General features: G+C 40.5%; 1 protein-coding gene and 1 long non-coding RNA gene across 8 annotated transcripts in view; one reads left to right on the forward strand and one right to left on the reverse strand.

Moving 5' to 3' along the window:
- OSBPL6 (oxysterol binding protein like 6) overlaps window positions 1–19,632 on the reverse strand; it is a 221,237-nt gene that overhangs the window by 8,669 nt on the left and 192,936 nt on the right. For all 7 annotated transcript variants that reach the window (XM_055572108.1, XM_055572107.1, XM_055572105.1 and 4 more), the window contains 8 exons: window positions 18,866–19,003; window positions 12,066–12,153; window positions 11,227–11,480; window positions 10,340–10,477; window positions 9,934–9,997; window positions 8,176–8,254; window positions 2,668–2,812; window positions 881–1,025 (listed from right to left, as the gene is read on the reverse strand). In XM_055572108.1, coding sequence (XP_055428083.1) covers window positions 881–1,025; window positions 2,668–2,812; window positions 8,176–8,254; window positions 9,934–9,997; window positions 10,340–10,477; window positions 11,227–11,480; window positions 12,066–12,153; window positions 18,866–19,003 — 1,051 coding nt within the window. The remainder of the gene's footprint in view (window positions 1–880; window positions 1,026–2,667; window positions 2,813–8,175; window positions 8,255–9,933; window positions 9,998–10,339; window positions 10,478–11,226; window positions 11,481–12,065; window positions 12,154–18,865; window positions 19,004–19,632) is intronic.
- LOC129646221 (uncharacterized) overlaps window positions 2,367–19,632 on the forward strand; it is a 51,258-nt gene continuing 33,992 nt past the window's right edge. The window contains exon 1 of the long non-coding RNA XR_008711777.1: window positions 2,367–2,596. This is a non-coding gene — a long non-coding RNA (uncharacterized LOC129646221). The remainder of the gene's footprint in view (window positions 2,597–19,632) is intronic.

A 19,632-nucleotide genomic window follows, 5' to 3' on the forward strand; every position in this document is an offset into this window, starting at 1 on the left:
GGAAACTAATTTTAAAGTTAGGAATTAACTGACAAAATTCCAATGAAAATAAATATCATGTGGATACTTGCTCCATTTGTACTTGATGGTCAGTTATATGCTAGTATATTACCAGAGCTCTCTTGATGTCTTTTATTAAATGTCAACATATTGTAGCTCTTTGCTGCTCAAGTAAAAAGATCACTTATTCTGGTTAAATAATTGAATTTCTGGATTATGGGTGTTTGCAGGCTTTCCTTTGTTTTACTAAAACAGAGAATAAATAAAAAACATGAGTAAGTTTGCATATTTCAATTATTTAAATGCTTTAATAAGTAAACCTAGCTTTGGAAATGTGGGCATTACATTTAGAGAGATTTTACATGAAGCCCAATCTGACTACACATCAGATTTGGTCTCAATTCGACAACTCCTTATTATCAAATATTGTACTTATTAATGGAGAAGGCAATGACAACCCACTCCAGTACTCTTGCCTGGAAAATCCCATGGACGGAGGAGCCTGGTAGGCCGCAGTCCATGGGGTCGCTAAGAGTCAGACACAACTGAGCGACTTTACTTTCACTTTTCACTTTCATGCATTGGAGAAGGAAATGGCAACCCACTCCAGTGTTCTTGCCTGGAGAAGCCCAGGGACGGGGGAGCCTGGTGGGCTGCCGTCTATGGGGTCACACAGAGTTGGACACGACTGAAGTGACTTAGTAGCAGTACTTATTAAGCTTATAGGTTAAGTATAAATGTAACTGTAATTGCCTTAAGCATTTATGTTTATGATCTCACTACTAAAGAAAACATAAGGTGTATCTCCGATGATGGGACCTTCCCAACCTTCGGCCACTCACGGCGCCCCCTAGAGGCAGGACACTCAAGCCAGTCTCACCTGGTCTCCAGATGCACTTGGCAGACGGGGCCACACCACAGTACAGCCCTTCGTGCCATTTCCCAAACAGCCGGTGCACCACCTTCCCCTCCTGATCCATCACAACCCCCTGGACTTCATTCACATTAGAATTCCAGTAATTCACCTGGAAAAACCAAGCGCCTGTTAAAACACCCGAGCTGTTTAATAACACCAATCCCTATGATTTTCATACGGAATATTTCCTTAACCTTGATGTTTCTCAGGCAAGCCATTTCCAGACATCTATCTCAAAATGTTTTGCAAGGAAGGGTGGCTTTCTAGGCATTAGTTGGCTTAACTTTTAAGAAAGGGATGACCCTACTCCATGCTAGAGTATGATAGCACAGCCCAGAGAAGGCTGTTTCTATCTTAACTGAGCATTAATCTATAGATGAATAATCCTTCCCATCGTCCTGTCTTGAATTTTCCTTGGCTCCTGGATTTTAATGATTTTCAATTGACAACGCTGGAGAAAACTGTCAAATAATTTTCATAGTAGCTGTAAATAGCTGAATTTAACCAGGAAGACCTTGTTCTAGCTCTCTTCCAGCCATACTCCTTCTCAACAGGTCAGAAGCCTGTGAGAAGTGACCCATTTGGATCCCATGGCCTCATTCTAGATGAGGTCCCAATTCCTATCCAAATGCCTCTAAGCTTATTCCATGGCCTGCAAGGCCTTTCCTTGATTGATCTACTCATAGGCAGATGAAAATGTGAATCATTAGGCCTGAGGGCTGGCCAAGGGTGGCGGTTTGAAGGGGTGTGGACAGAGTGTGGAAGTGTGGGCTGGACTGTCTATATAAATATGTGCGGCTTCTCGAGTGCGGGGCAGAGATGGAGGTGGGGAGTAAGTGGTGAAGGCCATGGGCCAGACTGGCTCTCCTGAGCTGCCGGGTTTCCAGCTCGGTGTTCCCAAGGGTCCAACCTAGACTAGCAGATTTTATTTTTACAAAAGTACTTTTGTCAGTATAAACATATTTTATTTGACAGCTTGTGGGCTTGGTTTACATATTTTAAATATTTACACATACAGAATGGGGACGTCCATTTGTACTCTCACCCTGAGCCCTGCAAATATTAGAGGCAGTTTAAACTGAAGTTTAAACTGAAGTTTCTCCTAGACTAGAAACCTAAATACACACAGTTACTGTCATGACCCAGTCAGAGCAAATACTGATTCAGGCTCTTCAGTTCTGAGCCACATAATCAATCTATAAGAAAAAAAAGGAAAAAAGAAAAATATCTGACATCTTCTCTTGTTAGGAAAGGTACTGCTTTTTGTTGAACTTATGTAAGATTATATATAATAGTGGCAGAGTTGGATAAATTTATAGGGACTAGAAGCGGTCATTTCTAAGTATCCTCAGAAACACAACTGTGATATATTTAGTTCCCTAAAATAAGATCACTTGAATATGTTGTAATCAAGCATGAATATAAATAGAATATAAACCAGGAGACTTGTTACAGGCAAGAAGTACTCTCTGGAATTTTACTTAATGAACTGACTGGCTGCTTAAAAAGAACATTCTTTAAAAAGAATTCTTTTTTCTGTTTCAAGATGGTGTCCTTTTTGACTTCTACATGGTCAGATGTCCGCATGTCTGGGGCAACTCCACCATTTTGTTCTGCTTTCTTAACTAAATGTCCATAAGGATTAATGCTACAGGACTGATTCACTTGCTGCTGTTTAAGGTAATTGCTCTATTTCTTTCCTAGGAAGCACTTTATATATCTTTCCTTTGCTATTGTATGAAATTATTTACCTTGACAAATGTGAGTTTGCAAATGCAAACACTGCTTTTGGTATTTCTAACGGTCACTTCTCCATAATGCTCTATCCATCTCCTCCCACTCAGGATGTTGTGTATGCATGTGGTGACCTTGTTCCACACATAGCAATCTCCAAACCTAGTGAAGAATACAACACTGGTTAAAAACAATGAAGGTCACGAATATATATTACTGTTTCTACCAATGAGAATATTTTTCACCAAAGCCTCCTTTTCAAACTTCACCTTCCTCTCCTTTCTTTGTTGGAAGTTTCTATGTGGTCAGATATTTACCACATGATTCATTCATTTAAGGAATATGTCAGTGCTTTCTATGGGCCAGGTGCTAAAGCTACCAAGTTGAGTAGGGCCTGTCTCCTGCTCTCCTGGGTCCAACGGTTAGGCAGGGGTAGATAGATGCTTCTGAGAGAAGGAGGGTCCTTAGATCTGCCTGGCATGTGGGGTGAGCATCAAGGAAGAGTTTCTAAAGGAGGTTGGTTTGGTCTAAGCTAGCAGCAAGGACAGGAAGGTACTACAGGCTGGGGAAAGCAGAGACAAAGCCACAGAAGCCAAAAGAGCACAATGCATCTGGGAACCTGTGTGTAGCATGCTATAGGTGAGTGGGTGCGGAGGGGGTAAGGCTGGAAGGTGGGAGCAGGCAGAGCATGGAAGGTCCTGAAAGACACATCAATGAGTCTGGATTTACCCTGCAGGCAATGTGCCATCAAGGGAAGGGTTCAGGGTGGGGAGGGCGAGAAGCACAGCAGGGCATGCATTTAAGAAAGGCTACTCTGAGGATAGGGCTTCATGGTCTGAGTTAAGGCAAAATAGTGAATAATTCCTTGGGAAAAGACAGATGAGGGAAAAGACAGACAGAGGGCGAGAAGCATAGCAGGGCATGCATTTAAGAAAGGCTACTCTGAGGATAGGGCTTCATGGTCTGAGTTAAGGCAAAAAAGTGAATAATTCCTTGGGAAAAGACAGATGAGGATAGATAACAAAAATCTAATGCAATTTCTGGGGAGTACGGTTATACAAAGAGTGAAGAAGATGAGTCAAAGCAGAAACAATGCCCAACTGTGCTTGTATTTGGTGGTGAAAGTAAAGTCTGATGTTTTAAAGAACAATATTGCATAGGAACATGGAATGCTAGGTCCACGAATCAAGGTAAATTGGATGTGCTCAAACAGGAGACGGCAAGAGTAAACAATGATACTTTAGGAATCAGTGAACTAAAATGGATGGGAATGGGTGAATTTAATTCAACTCAGTTCAGTTCAGTCGCTCAGTCATGTCTGACTCTTTGTGACCCCATGGACTGCAGCACGCCAGGCCTCCCTGTCCATCACCAACTCCTGGAGTTTACTCAAACTCATGTCCATTGAGTTCGTGATCCCATCCAGCCATCTCATCCTCTGTTGTCCCCTTCTCCTCCTGCCTTCAATCTTTTCTAGCATCAGGGTCTTTTCCAATGAGTCAGTTTTTTGCATCAGGTGGCCAAAGTATTGGAGATTCAGCTTCAGCATCAGTTCTTACAATGAATATTCAGGACTGATTTCCTTTAGGATGGACTGGTTGGATCTCCTTGCAGTCCAAGGGACTCTCAAGAGTCTTCTCCAACACCACAGTTCAAAAGCATCAATTCTTTGCTGCTCAGCTTTCTTTATAGTCCAACTCTCATATTCATCCATCAGATGACCAGTATATCTACTGCTGTGGGTAAGAATCTCTTAGAAGGAATGGAGTAGCCCTCATAGTCAACAAAAGAGTCCAAAATGCAGTACTTGGTTGCAATCTCAAAAATGACAGGATGAGTTCAGTTCATTTCCAAGGCAAACCATTCAACATCACAGTAATCCAAGTCTATGCCCCAACCACTAATGTCAAAGATGAAGTTGAAAAAATGATTCTGTGAAGATCTACAAGACCTTCTAGAACTAACACCAAAAAAAGATGTCCTTTTCATCATAAGGGACTGGAATGGAAAACTAGGAAATCAAGAGATACCTGGAGTAACAGGCAAGTTTGGTCTTGGAGTTCAACATGAAGCAGTGCAAAGGCTAACAGAGTTTTGCCAAGAGACTGCACTGGTCGTAGCAAACACCCTCTTCCAACAACATAAGAGATGACTCTACACATGGACTCTACACATGACATCACCAGATGGTCAATGCTGAAATCAGATTGATTATGTTCTTTGCAGCCACAGACGGAGAAGCTCTATGCAGTCAGAAAAAACAAAACCTGGAGCTGACTGTGGCTCAGATCATCAGCTCTTTATTGCAAAATTCAGGCTGAAATTGAAGAAAGTAGGGAAAACAACTAGGCCATCCAGGTAGGACCTAAATCAAATCCCTTATGATTATACAGTGGAGGTGATGAATAGATTCAAGGTACTAGATCTTGTAGACAGAATGCCTAATAACTATGGGCGGGGGTTCATAACACTGTACAGGAGGTGGCGACCAAAACCGTCCCCAAGCAAAAGAAATGCAAGAAGGCAAAATGGTTGTTTGAATAGGCCTTACAAATAGCTGAGAAAAGAGGAGAAGCGAAAGGCAAAGGAGAAAGGGAAAGATATACCCAACTGAATGCAGAGTTCCAGAGAATAGCAAGGAAAGCCTTCTTAAGTGAACAATGCAAAGAAATAGAGGAAAACAATAGAATTGGAAAGACTAAAGATCTCTTTAAGAAAACTGAAGATACCAAGGGGACATTTCATACAAAGATAAACACAATAAGGAACAAAAACGGCAAGAGCCTAACAGAAGCAGAAGAACTTCTATGCAGAGTACGTCATACAAAATGCTGGGCTGGATGACTCACAAGCTGGAATCAAGATGGCCAGGAGAAACATCAACAACTTCAGATATGCAGATGGTATCACTTTAATGGCAGAAAGTGAAGAGGAACTAAAGAATCTCTTGATGAAAGTGAAAGAAGAGAGTGAAAATGCTGGCTTAAAACTCAACATTCAAAAAGCAAAGATCATGGCATCTGGTTCTATCACTTCATGGAAAACAGATGGGGAAAAAGTGAAAACAATGTCAGATTCCATATGCTTGGGCTCCAAAATCAATGCAGACTGTGACCGCAGTCACGAAATTAAAAGATGCTTGCTCCTTGGGTGGAAAGCTATGACAAACCTAGACAGCATATTAAAAAGCAAAGATATCACTTGGCTGACAAAGGTCCATATAGTCAGTCAAAGGTGTGGTTTTTCCAGTGGTCATGTACGGATGTGAAAGTTGGACCATAAAGAAGGCTGAGAGCTGAAGAATTGATACTTTTGAACTGTGTTCCTGGCAAAGACCCTTGAGAGTCCCTTAGAGAGCAAGGAGATCAAACTAGTCAGTCGTAAAGGAAATCAGTCCTAAATATTCACTGGAAGGACTGATGCTGAAGCTGAAGTTCCAATACTTTGGCCACCTGACGCAAAAAACTGACTCACTGGAAAAGACCAGATGCTGGGAAAGATTGAAGGCAAGAGGAGAAGGGGACAACAGAGGATGAGATGGTTGGGTGGTATCACCGACTCGATGGACATGAGTTTGAGCAAGCTTCGGGAGTTGGCGATGGACAGGGAAGCCTGAAGTGCTGCAGTCCATGGGGTCACAAAGAGTCAGACACGACTGAACAACTGAACTGAACTTGAAAATGCACATTATTATATAGTCAAATAAAAGGCTATTTCAATCTAAAATGCTTCTGGATTTCTAGAAAATTTATGAATTGGTATGATGTAGGTACTATGTATACCTGGGAAAACTCTCTTCCTCATGAGTTTGTAAATACTGAACATTTATTTTGTGGTCCTGAGAACTGCTCCCTTTCTCAACCATCCTCCATATTCAATACACGAGAAAACTCTGTCATTCATATAGACAAAAACAAAACAAAAACAAAATCAATTGAATGAAGAAAGAAAGAAAAACAATCAAACCTTTGGCCTCAATGTAAACTTCAATTAAACTTTAAGATGCATAGGCTATATTCAGGGGTTCCCTGGTGGTTCAATGGTAAAGAATTCGCCTGCCAATGCAGGAGATGCAGGTTTGATCCCTGGGGAAGGAAATGGCAACTCACTCCAGTAGTCCTGCCTAGGAAATCCCTAAAGGCTACTGTCCATGGGGTCGCAAAAGAGTCATGACTTAGTGACTAAACAACAATTAACAACAACAAGGCTATGTTCTCCAGAGAACAACTGTATAAGGATCCCATCACTTCCTTAATAAAATAACTTAAACATTAAAAATAGTGCCTGGGGCTAAGATGAACTCAGAAGTGAAAGTATAAATTATATAGAAAATAAATGGCTAAAAAGAGAAACTTTCATATATAATGCAAACAGAGACACAGAGAATAGACCGGTGGTTGCCAAGGGGAGGGAGGTGGAAAGAATATGAATAGGAGTTTGGGATTATCAGATGCAAACTAGTATATATAGACTAAATAAACAACAAGGTCATACTGTATAACCTAGAGAACTATATTCAATATCCTGTGATAAATCATAATGGAAAAGAATATGAAAAAGAATGTATATATATACACACACACATATATATATATAAAATGAAATTACTTTACTGTATAGTAGTAATTAACAAAATATTATAATTCAACTATATGTCAATACAAATAAAATAAAAATAAAATGCAAGTTAACATGGTGATTGGGACAGGGAGGTGCTGACGGTTGAATGGAGGGTATGTAGAGATAAAAAGGAAGCTTTGACACATATGCCAAAATTCTCATTTGCTTTTGATGGGGTCCAGTCTCAAAACTGGAGAAGGCAATGGCACCCCACTCCAGTACTCTTGCCTGGAAACTCCCATGGATGGAGGAGCCTGGTAGGCTGCAGTCCATGGGGTCGCTAAGAGTCGGACACGACTGAGCAACTTCACTTTCACTTTTCACTTTCCTGCATTGGAGAAGGAAATGGCAACCCACTCCAGTGTTCTTGCCTGGAGAATCCCAGGGACAGTGGAGCTTGGAGGGCTGCTGTCTATGGGGTTGCACAGAGTCAGACACGACTGAAGCAACTTAGCAGCAGCAGCAGCAGTATCAAAACTTTGGTGAAAACCAATGCAGCGTTGTAAAGCAATTACACTCCAATTAAAAAAAAAAAAAAAAAACAACCTTTGATGAAGTTACAGAAGCCTTGGCCATAAAGGGCAACAGCTCCTTGGCACCATCTAGAGTTTCAAAGAGCTGACTCATTTGAAGAGACCCTGATGCTGGGAAAGATAGAAGGCAGGAGGAGAAGGGGGCGACAGAGGATGAGATGGTTGGATGGCATCACGGACTCAATGGACATGAGTTTGAGCAAGCTGTGGAAGATGGCGAAAGGACAGGGAAGCCTGGCGTGCTGCAGTCCATGGGGTCGCAAAGAGGCACGACTGAGCGATTGAACAATAATAAACAACAAGAGCTTCAGATGCCCATTTATGATTTAGAAACGCAGATAAGAGACCAAAAGGAAGATGAGAGCAACCTACTTTGGAAGCATGACATTCAGGGTTCCCACGGGCAGGATTTCCATTGACTTGCCCCAGAACTTGTTTTTCCATCTGATATCTAAATGACATAAGGCAGAGGACAAAAAGAATTACACTCTATATCTAATCAATTACTCTAGAGAAGTGAACTTTTATAATATACTTTACATTTTACAAAGGACTTTTGTAATCACAATCAATTCTATACTGTTAGTTCTAACACAAGTGCCTGAGGATGGCCCAAGGTGAGAAGATTAACTGGTAACCCCCCCAAATATCTGTTTTTCCATAATATATTCTCTATATGTGCTTTCAACAAATAAAACTGAGAAAGACTTGGAATAATCTGTGTGTGCATGTGTGCATATTCATATACACATATACATAGACTCTACTCTGCTTTAATGTCTCCACAAATACGGTTAGAAGATTTAGCTAAATGGTGGAAATATTTTATATATGTGTGTGTATATATATGGTATATAGTAAAAGTAATTGTAGATTGTAGTATGGCAGTAACATTGATTTATATACACATTTGAAAAGTTACATGACTTGGGAGAACCAGTATAAAAAAAATAAAGCCTCTAACTATAGATGGGTAAGATTTATCAGAAAGTGAGATTAACTTAATGAACGTGTTCCTGTGCTGGTTGTTAAGATACTACTCAGGGCCCAGAATTCTATCTCACATGATGGATTTTTGTTTCACTTGTGGACACTCAGGTATATCTGTGCTTGTGTATTATTGACTGGTCTCGTTTTTGATGAGTTAAGGAAGCTTAGTGTTCTCTCCACAAATTTTCTGACTCTTTGTTATGAACAAGAAATGACTTACTTTCTTAATCTGCACTAAAGTACAGTCACAGTGCTGCTCTATCATTTCATATCATTTTTAGGTTGAGGAAGTGCATGTGAGAAGAGTCATATGGTGATCAGTGAAGTGCCTTTTCCAATGTGAGGGAATTATTCACATTTAATGGTAAACGTACACATATATGATGGTTCATATGGTAAAGAACTCGCCTGCAATGCAGGAGACCTTGGTTCCATCCTGGGTCAGGAAGATCGCCTGGAGAAGGGAATGGCTACCCACTCCAGTATTCCTGCCTGGGAAATCCCATGGACAGAGGAGTCTAGCAGGCTACAATCCACAGGGTCACGAAGAGTCAGATACAACTGAATGACTAACACTTTCACTTACATATATATATATACTTTTCTTTCTAGAAGGGTTTTGAAACTTTTTATCCTAGGTGAGTTTGCAACATTCTAACTTAACAATGGATATTAATTTAATAGAGACTTCAATTCAAACCCCCAAGCCTCAATGAGTTAAAAAACAGAAATTCCTGCTATGTATGTATCTCTCAATAGACTGTGAGCACAGATAATGTATAGCGGAGCTTTCTTTCAGGATTAAGATCTATTTGTATACCTTTAAGAAGCAAGAAGACAGCAGATACACTCTTCATGCTACCGATGCAGACCACGAGGCACAATGAGGTAAAGAGATTGCCCTGACCTGGCTGCCAGCAGAGTCCTGCTGTCTCCTAGGGCTGTGCTTCCTACATAAATAACCCCATCTCCCAGGTGACACGGTTTCATATTTAAATCAAGAAACCTAATCTCTCAAACTGAACTCCATGCCAATTTTCTGAGTTCTAAACCAAGAAATCTAAACTGAGTACTTTGGAAACTAGACACTTTCTTACAGGCTTATCAACTGGATTTTGAAGTTATAACTGAAATACAAACCTTGCCAAAACACAAAATTCTTGGATTCACAGTGACAGGCAGAAATGGGTGGATGATGGCTAACCTGAAAGTTAAAAACAAAAAAAGGGCAATGACATCAGTGTTAAAACTTCCACAAATGATCATTTTTTGCAACATGTATTTGGCTACCCCCAAATAAAAGTTACTCAACTTATCTATCTCTGTTATTGCATTATTCTCAAGATGTGTAAGTAAATTACCAAATCGTACGACTTCATGCTTAAAAACATTTAGAGAATATAATTACATAGATAAGCTAAGTGAATTTTCTGTTAACTAGTATTATAACCCATCTCAACCAGATGTTTACAAAAACAAGCTATTTTCATCATCAAACAGCCCTCCTACAGTTTCTACACAGAAACCTGAGTCCAGTGGCACTTACTTGTTCTGAGAAAAATCGGAATCCTTTGTCCTCTCTAATGCATTCATAAGTCTCCCCAAGGACAGGGTTGAATGGCTTACTTCCTGCTCTGAAATAGGTGGAGCAATATCCTGAAACTGCAAATGCAGCAATAAGAACCTGTTAAAACATTTAAGAAAGGAAAATAATATAGGAGAGACTACTTCCAGGCCTGTTTGTCCCTTATTCCTCTAGATTTTCTACACCCACATCAGTGGGTGCTGATTTGATGACATCTGCATTTTCTATTACTTGCACAGACTCTTCATATACTCATGGGGAAAAAAAAAAAATAAATGAAAATGCAGTTAAACTCTTTGCATGGCAACCAGTAGGCAACTGAGGCCAAATATTCTTCATTCATCTGTCCATCCAATTTCTTGAGTATTATAGAGTTCAAAGGTTCTGAAAGCCAGGTTATGCCATTTACACAATCTTAGCAGGAAAGTTGTGACTGCTGGTGCTTTTCAGAGGGCAGGTCAAGTTTTCCAGAGTCACATGGAGTAAAGGCCAGGGCAGAGAACAAACAGGAAGTTACCTTCTCAGACCCAAGTTCCTAAACAAATGGGCTTCCCTGGCATTCAGAAAAAGCTGATAAAGCAAGGCCAGGCATGTCTTAAACCTATAAAGAAGTGTGATGCCTTTAGATTCTAACTTCAGAACTACTCGGACCCAAGAGTAAGTCACAGTGTATCTTTCAGTAGAGGTATCTAGAGCTTTTTTGGCCCTGCCTGGTTTATGCAAACGGATTTCTCTTACCTATGCAGTTAGAGTATTAGGCAACAAGCAAATACACTATCCTAATGAATCTTCCCTAGCCCAGGTCTAGGGTTGGCAAATCCAAAGGGCGCTGCTCTGCCGTTTATTACCATGCGCTCGTAGGGACTGTCAGTTTCTGAAGCCTTGTCTAGGAGCTCACTGTATTCCATTTCCTCGCAGAGATGCTGCAGAGTATTGAGTGGCTCGTTTAGCTCCACAGGCATGGAGACTTTAGACAGGTCTTTACCAATGTTGTTCCTCAATATATTCCACAGGTTAATGTTACTGGTGTCGGGACAGGGAGCTGGCAGGCATGTTCGACGTCCGTTTCGGAAGGCTCCTCCCGTAAGCTCCCCGTTCAAGACTAGAAGAAGGAGAAAGATGAGAATCACAGTGAACGATGTTTTGCTTTTCTGATTTCCCAAAACCTGGGAGGGAAAGAACCCTTTCAAATAATTCTGACTGTGATACATTTCTTAAGCCTTCCTTAAACTCTCCCAAGAGTGAATGGAATTATTTCAATACAAGGTTGCTGATAAATGCACAAGACATCAATGTATAGTTCTTTCTGGTGTTGCTTCATGACTCGTGAGATCTTAGTTCCCCAACCAGGGACTGAACTCATGCCCCTTGCCTTGGGAGCTCCGTCTTAACCACTAGACTGCCAAGGAAGTCCTAAACAAGTAAAAATTTAAAAAACTAAATATAAATACATTTAATTACAAAGGACTCAAAATTTTGGTTTGGGCAAGAACTAAACTTTTTATCTTAATCCTCTCCCTAACAAAATTTTCAACCATTTTTACCAGATTATACAAATATAAAATTTATTGAACAATAAGCTGCAAAAAGAACAATTAGCAAGGGGTCCAAAATGATTGTTCATTGAATCATCAGCGTTGTATTTGGCATGTAGACAGGACAACCTCGAAACTCAAAGGATGCATACTTTGCCGAGAGATGTTGTCTGCAACACTGGTGTTGTCTTCAGATATATTATCACTCACATCACTGATGTAAGACTCATCATCTGAAGCCTAAGGAAGAGAAGAACATAGAAAGGATCAGAATTTTCAATCAGTCTTGACATTTCAGAAAAATTAAACAATTAAAAACAACAGGATATTGCTCAAATGGAAAGCAGAGGTCATCGTGGGAAATATATGTGGCACAAGGGCAATGAACACTTTAGGGTGTCCCATGAGCCAGAATATAGGACTGCCGGGAAGCAGCTCTTATCTTTAAGTAGCTTTCTATCTTAAGTTGGGCTGAGAAGTTGGGAGAGGCTAGTACATAACCAGAAATGTTTCAGTATAACACAGTAAGAATGTGCAAAAAAAGGAGACTCTACAAATCCCCATAGAGGAGTCAGGAAACATTGCTGGAAGAAATAATATTTTAACTGGGTGTTGGAGGATGCAGAGTTGCCCAGTTGTTAGAAGCAGGGAAAAAGCACAAGAAGAAGGGATGGTGTACAAAAGCAAGGACCGTGAGAAAAACATTTCTTCTAGGAATGTTAAGAAGTCAAGTGGCTGTAACAGAAGATGGGGCAAAGATGAAGAGGTCTGACTGCGAAGGGCTTTTCATGTCATAATAAAGGTTTTCATATAATTGTGCATGCGTACGTGCTAAGTCACTTCAGTTGTATCTGACTCTCTGTGACCGAATGACTGCAGCCCACCAGGCTCCTCTGTCCATGGGATTTCTCCAAGCAAGAATGCTGGAGTGGGTTGCCATTTCCTTCTTCAGGGGATCTTCCCAAGGGACTGAACCAATGTTTCTTATGTCTCCTGCATTGGCAGGCAGGTTCTTTACCACTAGCGCCATATGGGAAGCCCTCACATATAATCGAATGAATTATTAAATGCAAGGAAATGAGTCATATTTGGTTCTCAGGGAGATACTCTGCAACTTGTCCTAGGGAGCGCAGATAACAGGATCCTATGTAGATCTGGATAAGAAACACTGACTGATTTCACTAAGATGCCCACAGTAAGGTTCATTTCGGGCAGTACAGCTGCATTTGGGAACCACATTTAAAGTGTAACAGACAAAATCTGGCAGATAATTTGGGGGCAGGGAAGAAAGATTTAGGGATACAGAGAAATTGAGAATTAAGCCATTCTCTACATGAGATAAATATGGAACTAAAATGAAATCAAGATTCACATAAGAATAAAATTAAGGGCAACATATGTATTAAGGGGATTTAGAGACAGAGCAGATAAGAAAACAGAGAAGTACTGTATAGCCATTCAGAGGAATGGGAAAACTGATATTTTTACTATAGGCAAGGAAGCTGTTGATACCTATTCACTGTCTTCAAAATGGAAATGTTATATTTTTTCTGAACACAAAAACAGAACACTCTTATTGTAAAAAATCAGAAATTACATGAAGGTAAACAGATGATATGGAAATCACCCATCCTGTGACCTAAAAGAAATCACTTTCAACATTTTGTAAGTTTTACTCCCAATTTCAAAATGCCTATATAAACACACAGATACATCTATCTTTAGATACTGAAAAAGCAGATGGGTTTACATGCTATTTTATAGTGTTCTGAATATACTCCCATTCTCACGAAAACAGCTCTCCATCTTTACTTAATGGCAGATACTTACATAACACAAAGAATTTAACCAATGTTCATGTGGCATCCAATTTTTTATTATTTACAGACAATACTTGGATGAACAACCTTGGAAACATATTTCTGTGAATGTGCCTGGCAATTTCATTAAGATTTATTCCCAGAAGTGAAATTGCTGGGGCAAATGAGTCACTCTTAGGCTTCAGCCCTACGTTGCCAAACTGCTCTCCTGGAAGACTGTACTATATTAGTTTATTCTCAACATTAGTATATGAGAGCACCCATCTCTCCCCGACTTAAACACCACACATTATCAATCTACATTAGTATCTATCTACCTAACACACATAAAAGATCTATTTCTATGAAGTCTGAACTTCATCTTTAGTGAAACTCTCTTTCACACATTTTTCAGCTCTTCATATAAACTGCATTTTTTTTTCTAGTTTGCAATTTCTTTTCAAATGTTGCTTGTGCCATTTTATGGTCAGGTAAAGGTTCTAAAATTTGTATATAATAAAAACAATCAGCCTTTGCCTTTACAATTTCTGAATTTATTGCTGATATTTTTAATAGAGTTGGGAAGAGTTGATACACTTAAGGAGATAGAATTATAGGCAGAATGATTTTATGCATAAATGAACAACTGTGGTTTTGCTTTTGTACTCTGAGAAAGGCCATAAAGATGGCAAATTGACAATAAAGTCTTTTTCTGACTTCTTATTTTCCCACTGCAGCAGGCTTCCACTCTTCCATGACTGTAACAAAATGGAAGGTTAAACCTTCAGGCCCATGAAAGCCACACTCTGAACCTTGATAGAAATAAAAAGCAAATCAAACTCTTTCATGTGATTACTCTGAAAAAAGCTCATCACATCCAGTGATGTTAGCAGAAATAAATGCCTGCCCCAACCTGATTCATATTGCATGTATGTTTACTACATGAACGTTTAGAAGCTATAAACAGTCTATCCTCTTCAATGTCTAATTTCACTCAAACTAATACATGACAGAAATGGTCCAATATCCATGTCCACATAGAAAGATCTGTGTAGAATATAAAATAATTCTACAATTACAGTGGGTCTTTAATAAGATCTATATTATCGCATGTGTGAGCAGTAGCTAAGGCTTGGCAGGCTGGCTGTGGTCCACTCATGTTATCCCGTATATAAGGATACAGGATAATACTCTGCAGTATTATAATAAAATGATTAATATAGATTTACTTTCTCTCCCATGATCAAGAAGTCTTGGAGCCAAATATTTCTCTTTAAGGGGTTTGGGATTCAAAAGAATTTAGGAAATATTTTTTTCTAAATGTGACTAGAAAAATGCAACCATTCAGCATTGCAGAAACACATTTAACAGTAGAGACAAAGAAGGAGATCATTCTGGAAATAAGAAAGAGCATTTTTTAAAAAAGAGGTTGTACATTAATTAAATGAAACACATAGAGAATTTTCTCTCAGTCCCAGAAAATGTTAATATAAGACAGCTAAGGCACAGGATTCTCAGATTAATCATGTGTGAGGTGTTATGCATTCCTTCTTTCATTCAGTTAGCAAATATTTTCTGAGTTCTGGGCTCACAAGAATGTTCTAGTGCCGAGAACAGAGTGCTTAAATCTCTTCCCTCACTCCAGTGGGAGAGACACAAAATAAACATGAAATATATATTCTGTTAGATAGTGATAAACACTATGGAAAAAATCAGAAGGGACCAGGCAAGCGAAAGGTCAGGGGCAAGGAGGAAATGGCAGCTCTGCGGTGTAGCTAGGGCATCCAGGGCAGGCTTCTCGGAAGGGGACTTTTGAGTAGACTGAAGCGAGTGAGCAATCTGACCACATGGCCCTGGAAGTGTGCCAACCAGGGTGGGTGGCAACACAGAGGCCCAACAGCCTTTGCCAGCTGTCATGTAGAATGTGCAGTTGAGCCCATCCGGCAGCTGCTACTAGATTCTCACGCAAAAAGTGAACCAACCAGGTGGGCTGGCCAAGTCTGTGGTATGGAGACTCGAGGAGCCTTCCGGGGGCATCTCATCACAAGGGAACTCAGAAACCTGGGCAGACGGAGTTGCCTCAGGAACAAGTCTCAGACAAAGGGGAAGAGCAACCTTGAGAACACTGAGGTGTCTGTCACTTGGGCTTATCTCCTGGTCCAGCCTCTTCAAATACTTAAGACTGAGTGCTGTGATAAAGGGAAGAGATCTGAGTAAAAAAACAGGCATTTTATGAAAACTTGTAAGATACAGTTGCAAGGAACACACATATAGTTCAGTTCTTTCCCATGTGGGTTGTAGGAGACATTTACTCCTCTTGTATCAGCAAGGGACAGGGGGTGTCTGCAGTAAACTATCAACTCCAGGAAGTGCTCCGTTGGCCTCTGGATGGCTCCAAAAAAACAGAGGTTCCAAGAGGCTGCAGCTGAGAACAGATTATGAGTCTCTGTGAGGTAGCTAAGGAGTTTAGCGTCATCCTAGGAACACTGGGGAATAGAGACACCATCAGATTTGCATTTTGGAAAGGTTAACCAGGCTGCCCAGTGGAAATGGATTCAAGGCGTAAAGAAAGCGGGCAGGAAAGCTAGTTATGGAGATGAACAGGGTGATATAGGTGGGAGCTGATGCAGGATTGAATGGGAGGAGTGGCAGTGAAGCTCTTCTTAGGAAAACATATGTATCTGAGATTATTTAGGTGACAGAATACAGAACCTGATGAGTAAATCAATGTGGGTGGTGGGTGGTAGGAAGGCAGAGGAGTGAAGGGAAGTCCTGAGGAAATTCAGGTACTTGATGTGAACACTGGGTAGAAAAGTACTTAGAAAGGCAATATGAGAAGTAGAGGTAGGCTTGTGTTTTTTCCCTTGGGGGGTGTGTGTGTGCGCGTGTGCACGCACGTGTAAGGGGGTTGTTAATTACTTCATTTGGACATGCTGAATTAGAGATTCTGTGGAGCACCCAGATGGCAATGTCTCACAGGTTAGGTGGATCCCAAGCCAAAGCCTGGTTTCTCTTCAGACCTGCATTCTTCCTGAGCTGTAGACTTGAATATCCAAAAGGCTGCTGGGTACCTCCGCTGAGAGGTCTGATAAGTTCACAGTGCCTTAACATGAATGGATCATCTCCATGCGCCTCTGTCCTCTACTGCCTTGCCCCTCTGTTGGCCAATGGGCTCACTCTTTCCCTGTGGCGGCACCACCACCTTGCTTGGACCCATACAATAACCCACCTCACATCTTCATTTCTGTCTTGCCAGTGGCTGGTGCATGTGACAACTGGGCACCCAGGCAGATGTGCCCCCAAGAACTTAAGACACAGGGCAATTAGGTTGCTCTCAGAAAGGTATGAGGTCATCAGATGGTGGGTCAATGCCTAGATAATGTACAGTCAAGTTTGCTTGAATAAGGACAAGCAATGGGATCCCAGAAAAGGGAGAATCAGAGAAGAAAGAAATACTGGGAGCACGTCTCCAGCACTGTGGTCCCTAGGGTGGAGACTGACTCACAGACACTAATTCCCCACCACATGGGCGAGCATCTCTGAAATGGAGATGAGAGTTTGGAGCAATTACATCCTGGCCCTCGCAGCCTTCAGCTCACTTCTCCTGCTCCCATTCCTTCCTTGCTCACCAACCTCCTAATCATAATTACGCTTCCTGGGCAGATTTGCCTCTAGGGAAAGAGACATGATCAGCAAACAGGATTATTTTGTCCATTTGATAACATCAATTGTCTATGAATAATTAAACTAGTTTCTGCCTTGTGAATGGGAATATCTGTGAATCTGTTAATCTATGACTTGGAATTGGAGAGGCAGGTGCTTAGTTTGATGTGGTAACAAATTTAGTACCTGATATAACAATTCTATTTTAATTTTTCTCCATATCAAAGTGGTATGTGTTCATTATTTCTATTTTCTAAAATCACTCGTAATACCAAATGTCCAAAAGGAACTACTACTAATTGTCAGGATGTTTCCTTCCAATCTATTTTTGATGCGTATGGAAATAACATCTATCAGTGATTTCATCTGCTTCTGAACTTCCCTGGTGGCTCAGATGGTAAAGAATCTGCCTGCAATGCAGGGGACCCAGGTTCTATTCCTGGGTTGGGAAGACCCCTTGGAGAAAGGAATAGCTACCCACTCCAGTATTCTTGCTGGGAAAATTCCATGAACAGAGGAGCCTGGTGGGCTATAGTCCATGAGGTCACAAAGAGTCAGACATGACTGAACAACTAACACTTACTTAATTACTTCATTCCCTTTTTGTAAAAATGCATTACAGATTTCAATCTCAAATGACAAAATTAAACAATTGCGTAGGAAAGAGTTTTGGCTGCTTCTCTCACGCCAAAAAAGAAAAAATTCAAAGTGTACGTACTTGACTAAATTTCAGTAAAAGAATTTCTGCAACCTGACCAAGACCATGCCAAGATTCATGAGCATGACAAGCAATCCAATAAATCTTTAATGGCAGCCAGTGGTGGCGGTGGTTTAGTCGCTCGGTCATGTCTGATTCTTGTGACCCCATGGGCTGGAAGCCCATCAGGCTCCTCTATCCATGGGATTTCCCAGGCAACAATACTGGAATGAGTTGCCATTTCTTTCTCCAGGGGATCTTTCCAACCTAGGATTGAACCCAGGTTTTCTGCACTGCAGGCAGATTCTTTACCAACTAAGCCACCAGGGAAGCCTCATGGTAGCCGCTGGTAACCTCCAGAAGCCATAATTATTCAACTAGATATATGCTAGATGTTATGCTAGGTAAATTCAAATTCAGTCTTTAGCAAAGAGGTGTGTTTGTATGTACAAATAAGAATGGTATTTTTCTTATGCTCTCATTGTTTTTACATTTATTAGCTAGTCTCCTTCTATAAAGAGCTGTTATCACCTGTTTACCCTGAAAAATGAACTGTACAGGTATATCAGAATAAATCTTGATTCTTTCTTTTTATTCATCAAATTTAAGAGTATTGAGTTGGTGTCCAGAAGGCTAAGGGCTCAGTAAATGGAATCCATATAGTTTGCATGCTTTGGCTTTGCTACTATTTGGACATCTTATTATGATGTTAAAACGAAGTTCTAAAGTCTGACTTTCTTTAACCTAACTCATGGTCAGAAGCAGTTGGGGTTGATGCATCCAGGAACCTTACCTCATTCTCTGATGAGCTTGCAGAGAGGAGCACTTCTTGGGCGTCGAAGAACTCAGAGACAGATTCTGACATGGAGAGGCGGCTCTCATTGGCTACTTGCTGTGACAGGGGGAGACTGACGTGGATTTGCTCACCAGCCTACAGGAGAGAAAAGTAGATGGTGTGATCACTTTCTTCCCGCGTATGAATGGCTATTTGTTCAAATTAGGCAATGAAGTACTAGCCAGATCTCTAGAAAAATTCACAGCATATGCTAAAGGACTGGTGAGCACAAGCGATTTTTACTTGCAACTGAGTAATGACCACTGCGTAAGTTTCCTTCCAATATGCCTGAAGAATCCAAAAGTGGAGACAAAAGGTGAGTAGATTTTAAATCTATGCTCAATTGACATTTAGTGGATTGAATAACAGATTGAGCCCCAAAAATGCCCTGAATTGACTGTGGGGACAAGTTCCTTGCCATATGCTTTGGCCTGTCATTACTAGCCATATTCTAACCAGTATACTACAACTCAAAAAGTATTTTTAGAAACCACTAGCAATATGCTAAGAAAACATTCTATAAAACTAATTTTTGAGACAGAATATATTGATATAAAAAGTCACTTTCCAATTTGATCATGAATTTTAGCCAATGAAACATATGACTAGAGGACTGAACCTTATTTCAAACTGTATTTTTATTCATACAATGATAGCAAATGATATTGCTTTCAAGAAAGCAATTTAAGTTGCAGCCAGAAAAATAGGTAAGAGAACTATTCATA

The sequence above is a fragment of the Bubalus kerabau genome, chromosome 3 (assembly GCF_029407905.1).
Source record: "Bubalus kerabau isolate K-KA32 ecotype Philippines breed swamp buffalo chromosome 3, PCC_UOA_SB_1v2, whole genome shotgun sequence".
Lineage (NCBI taxonomy): Eukaryota > Metazoa > Chordata > Mammalia > Artiodactyla > Bovidae > Bubalus > Bubalus kerabau.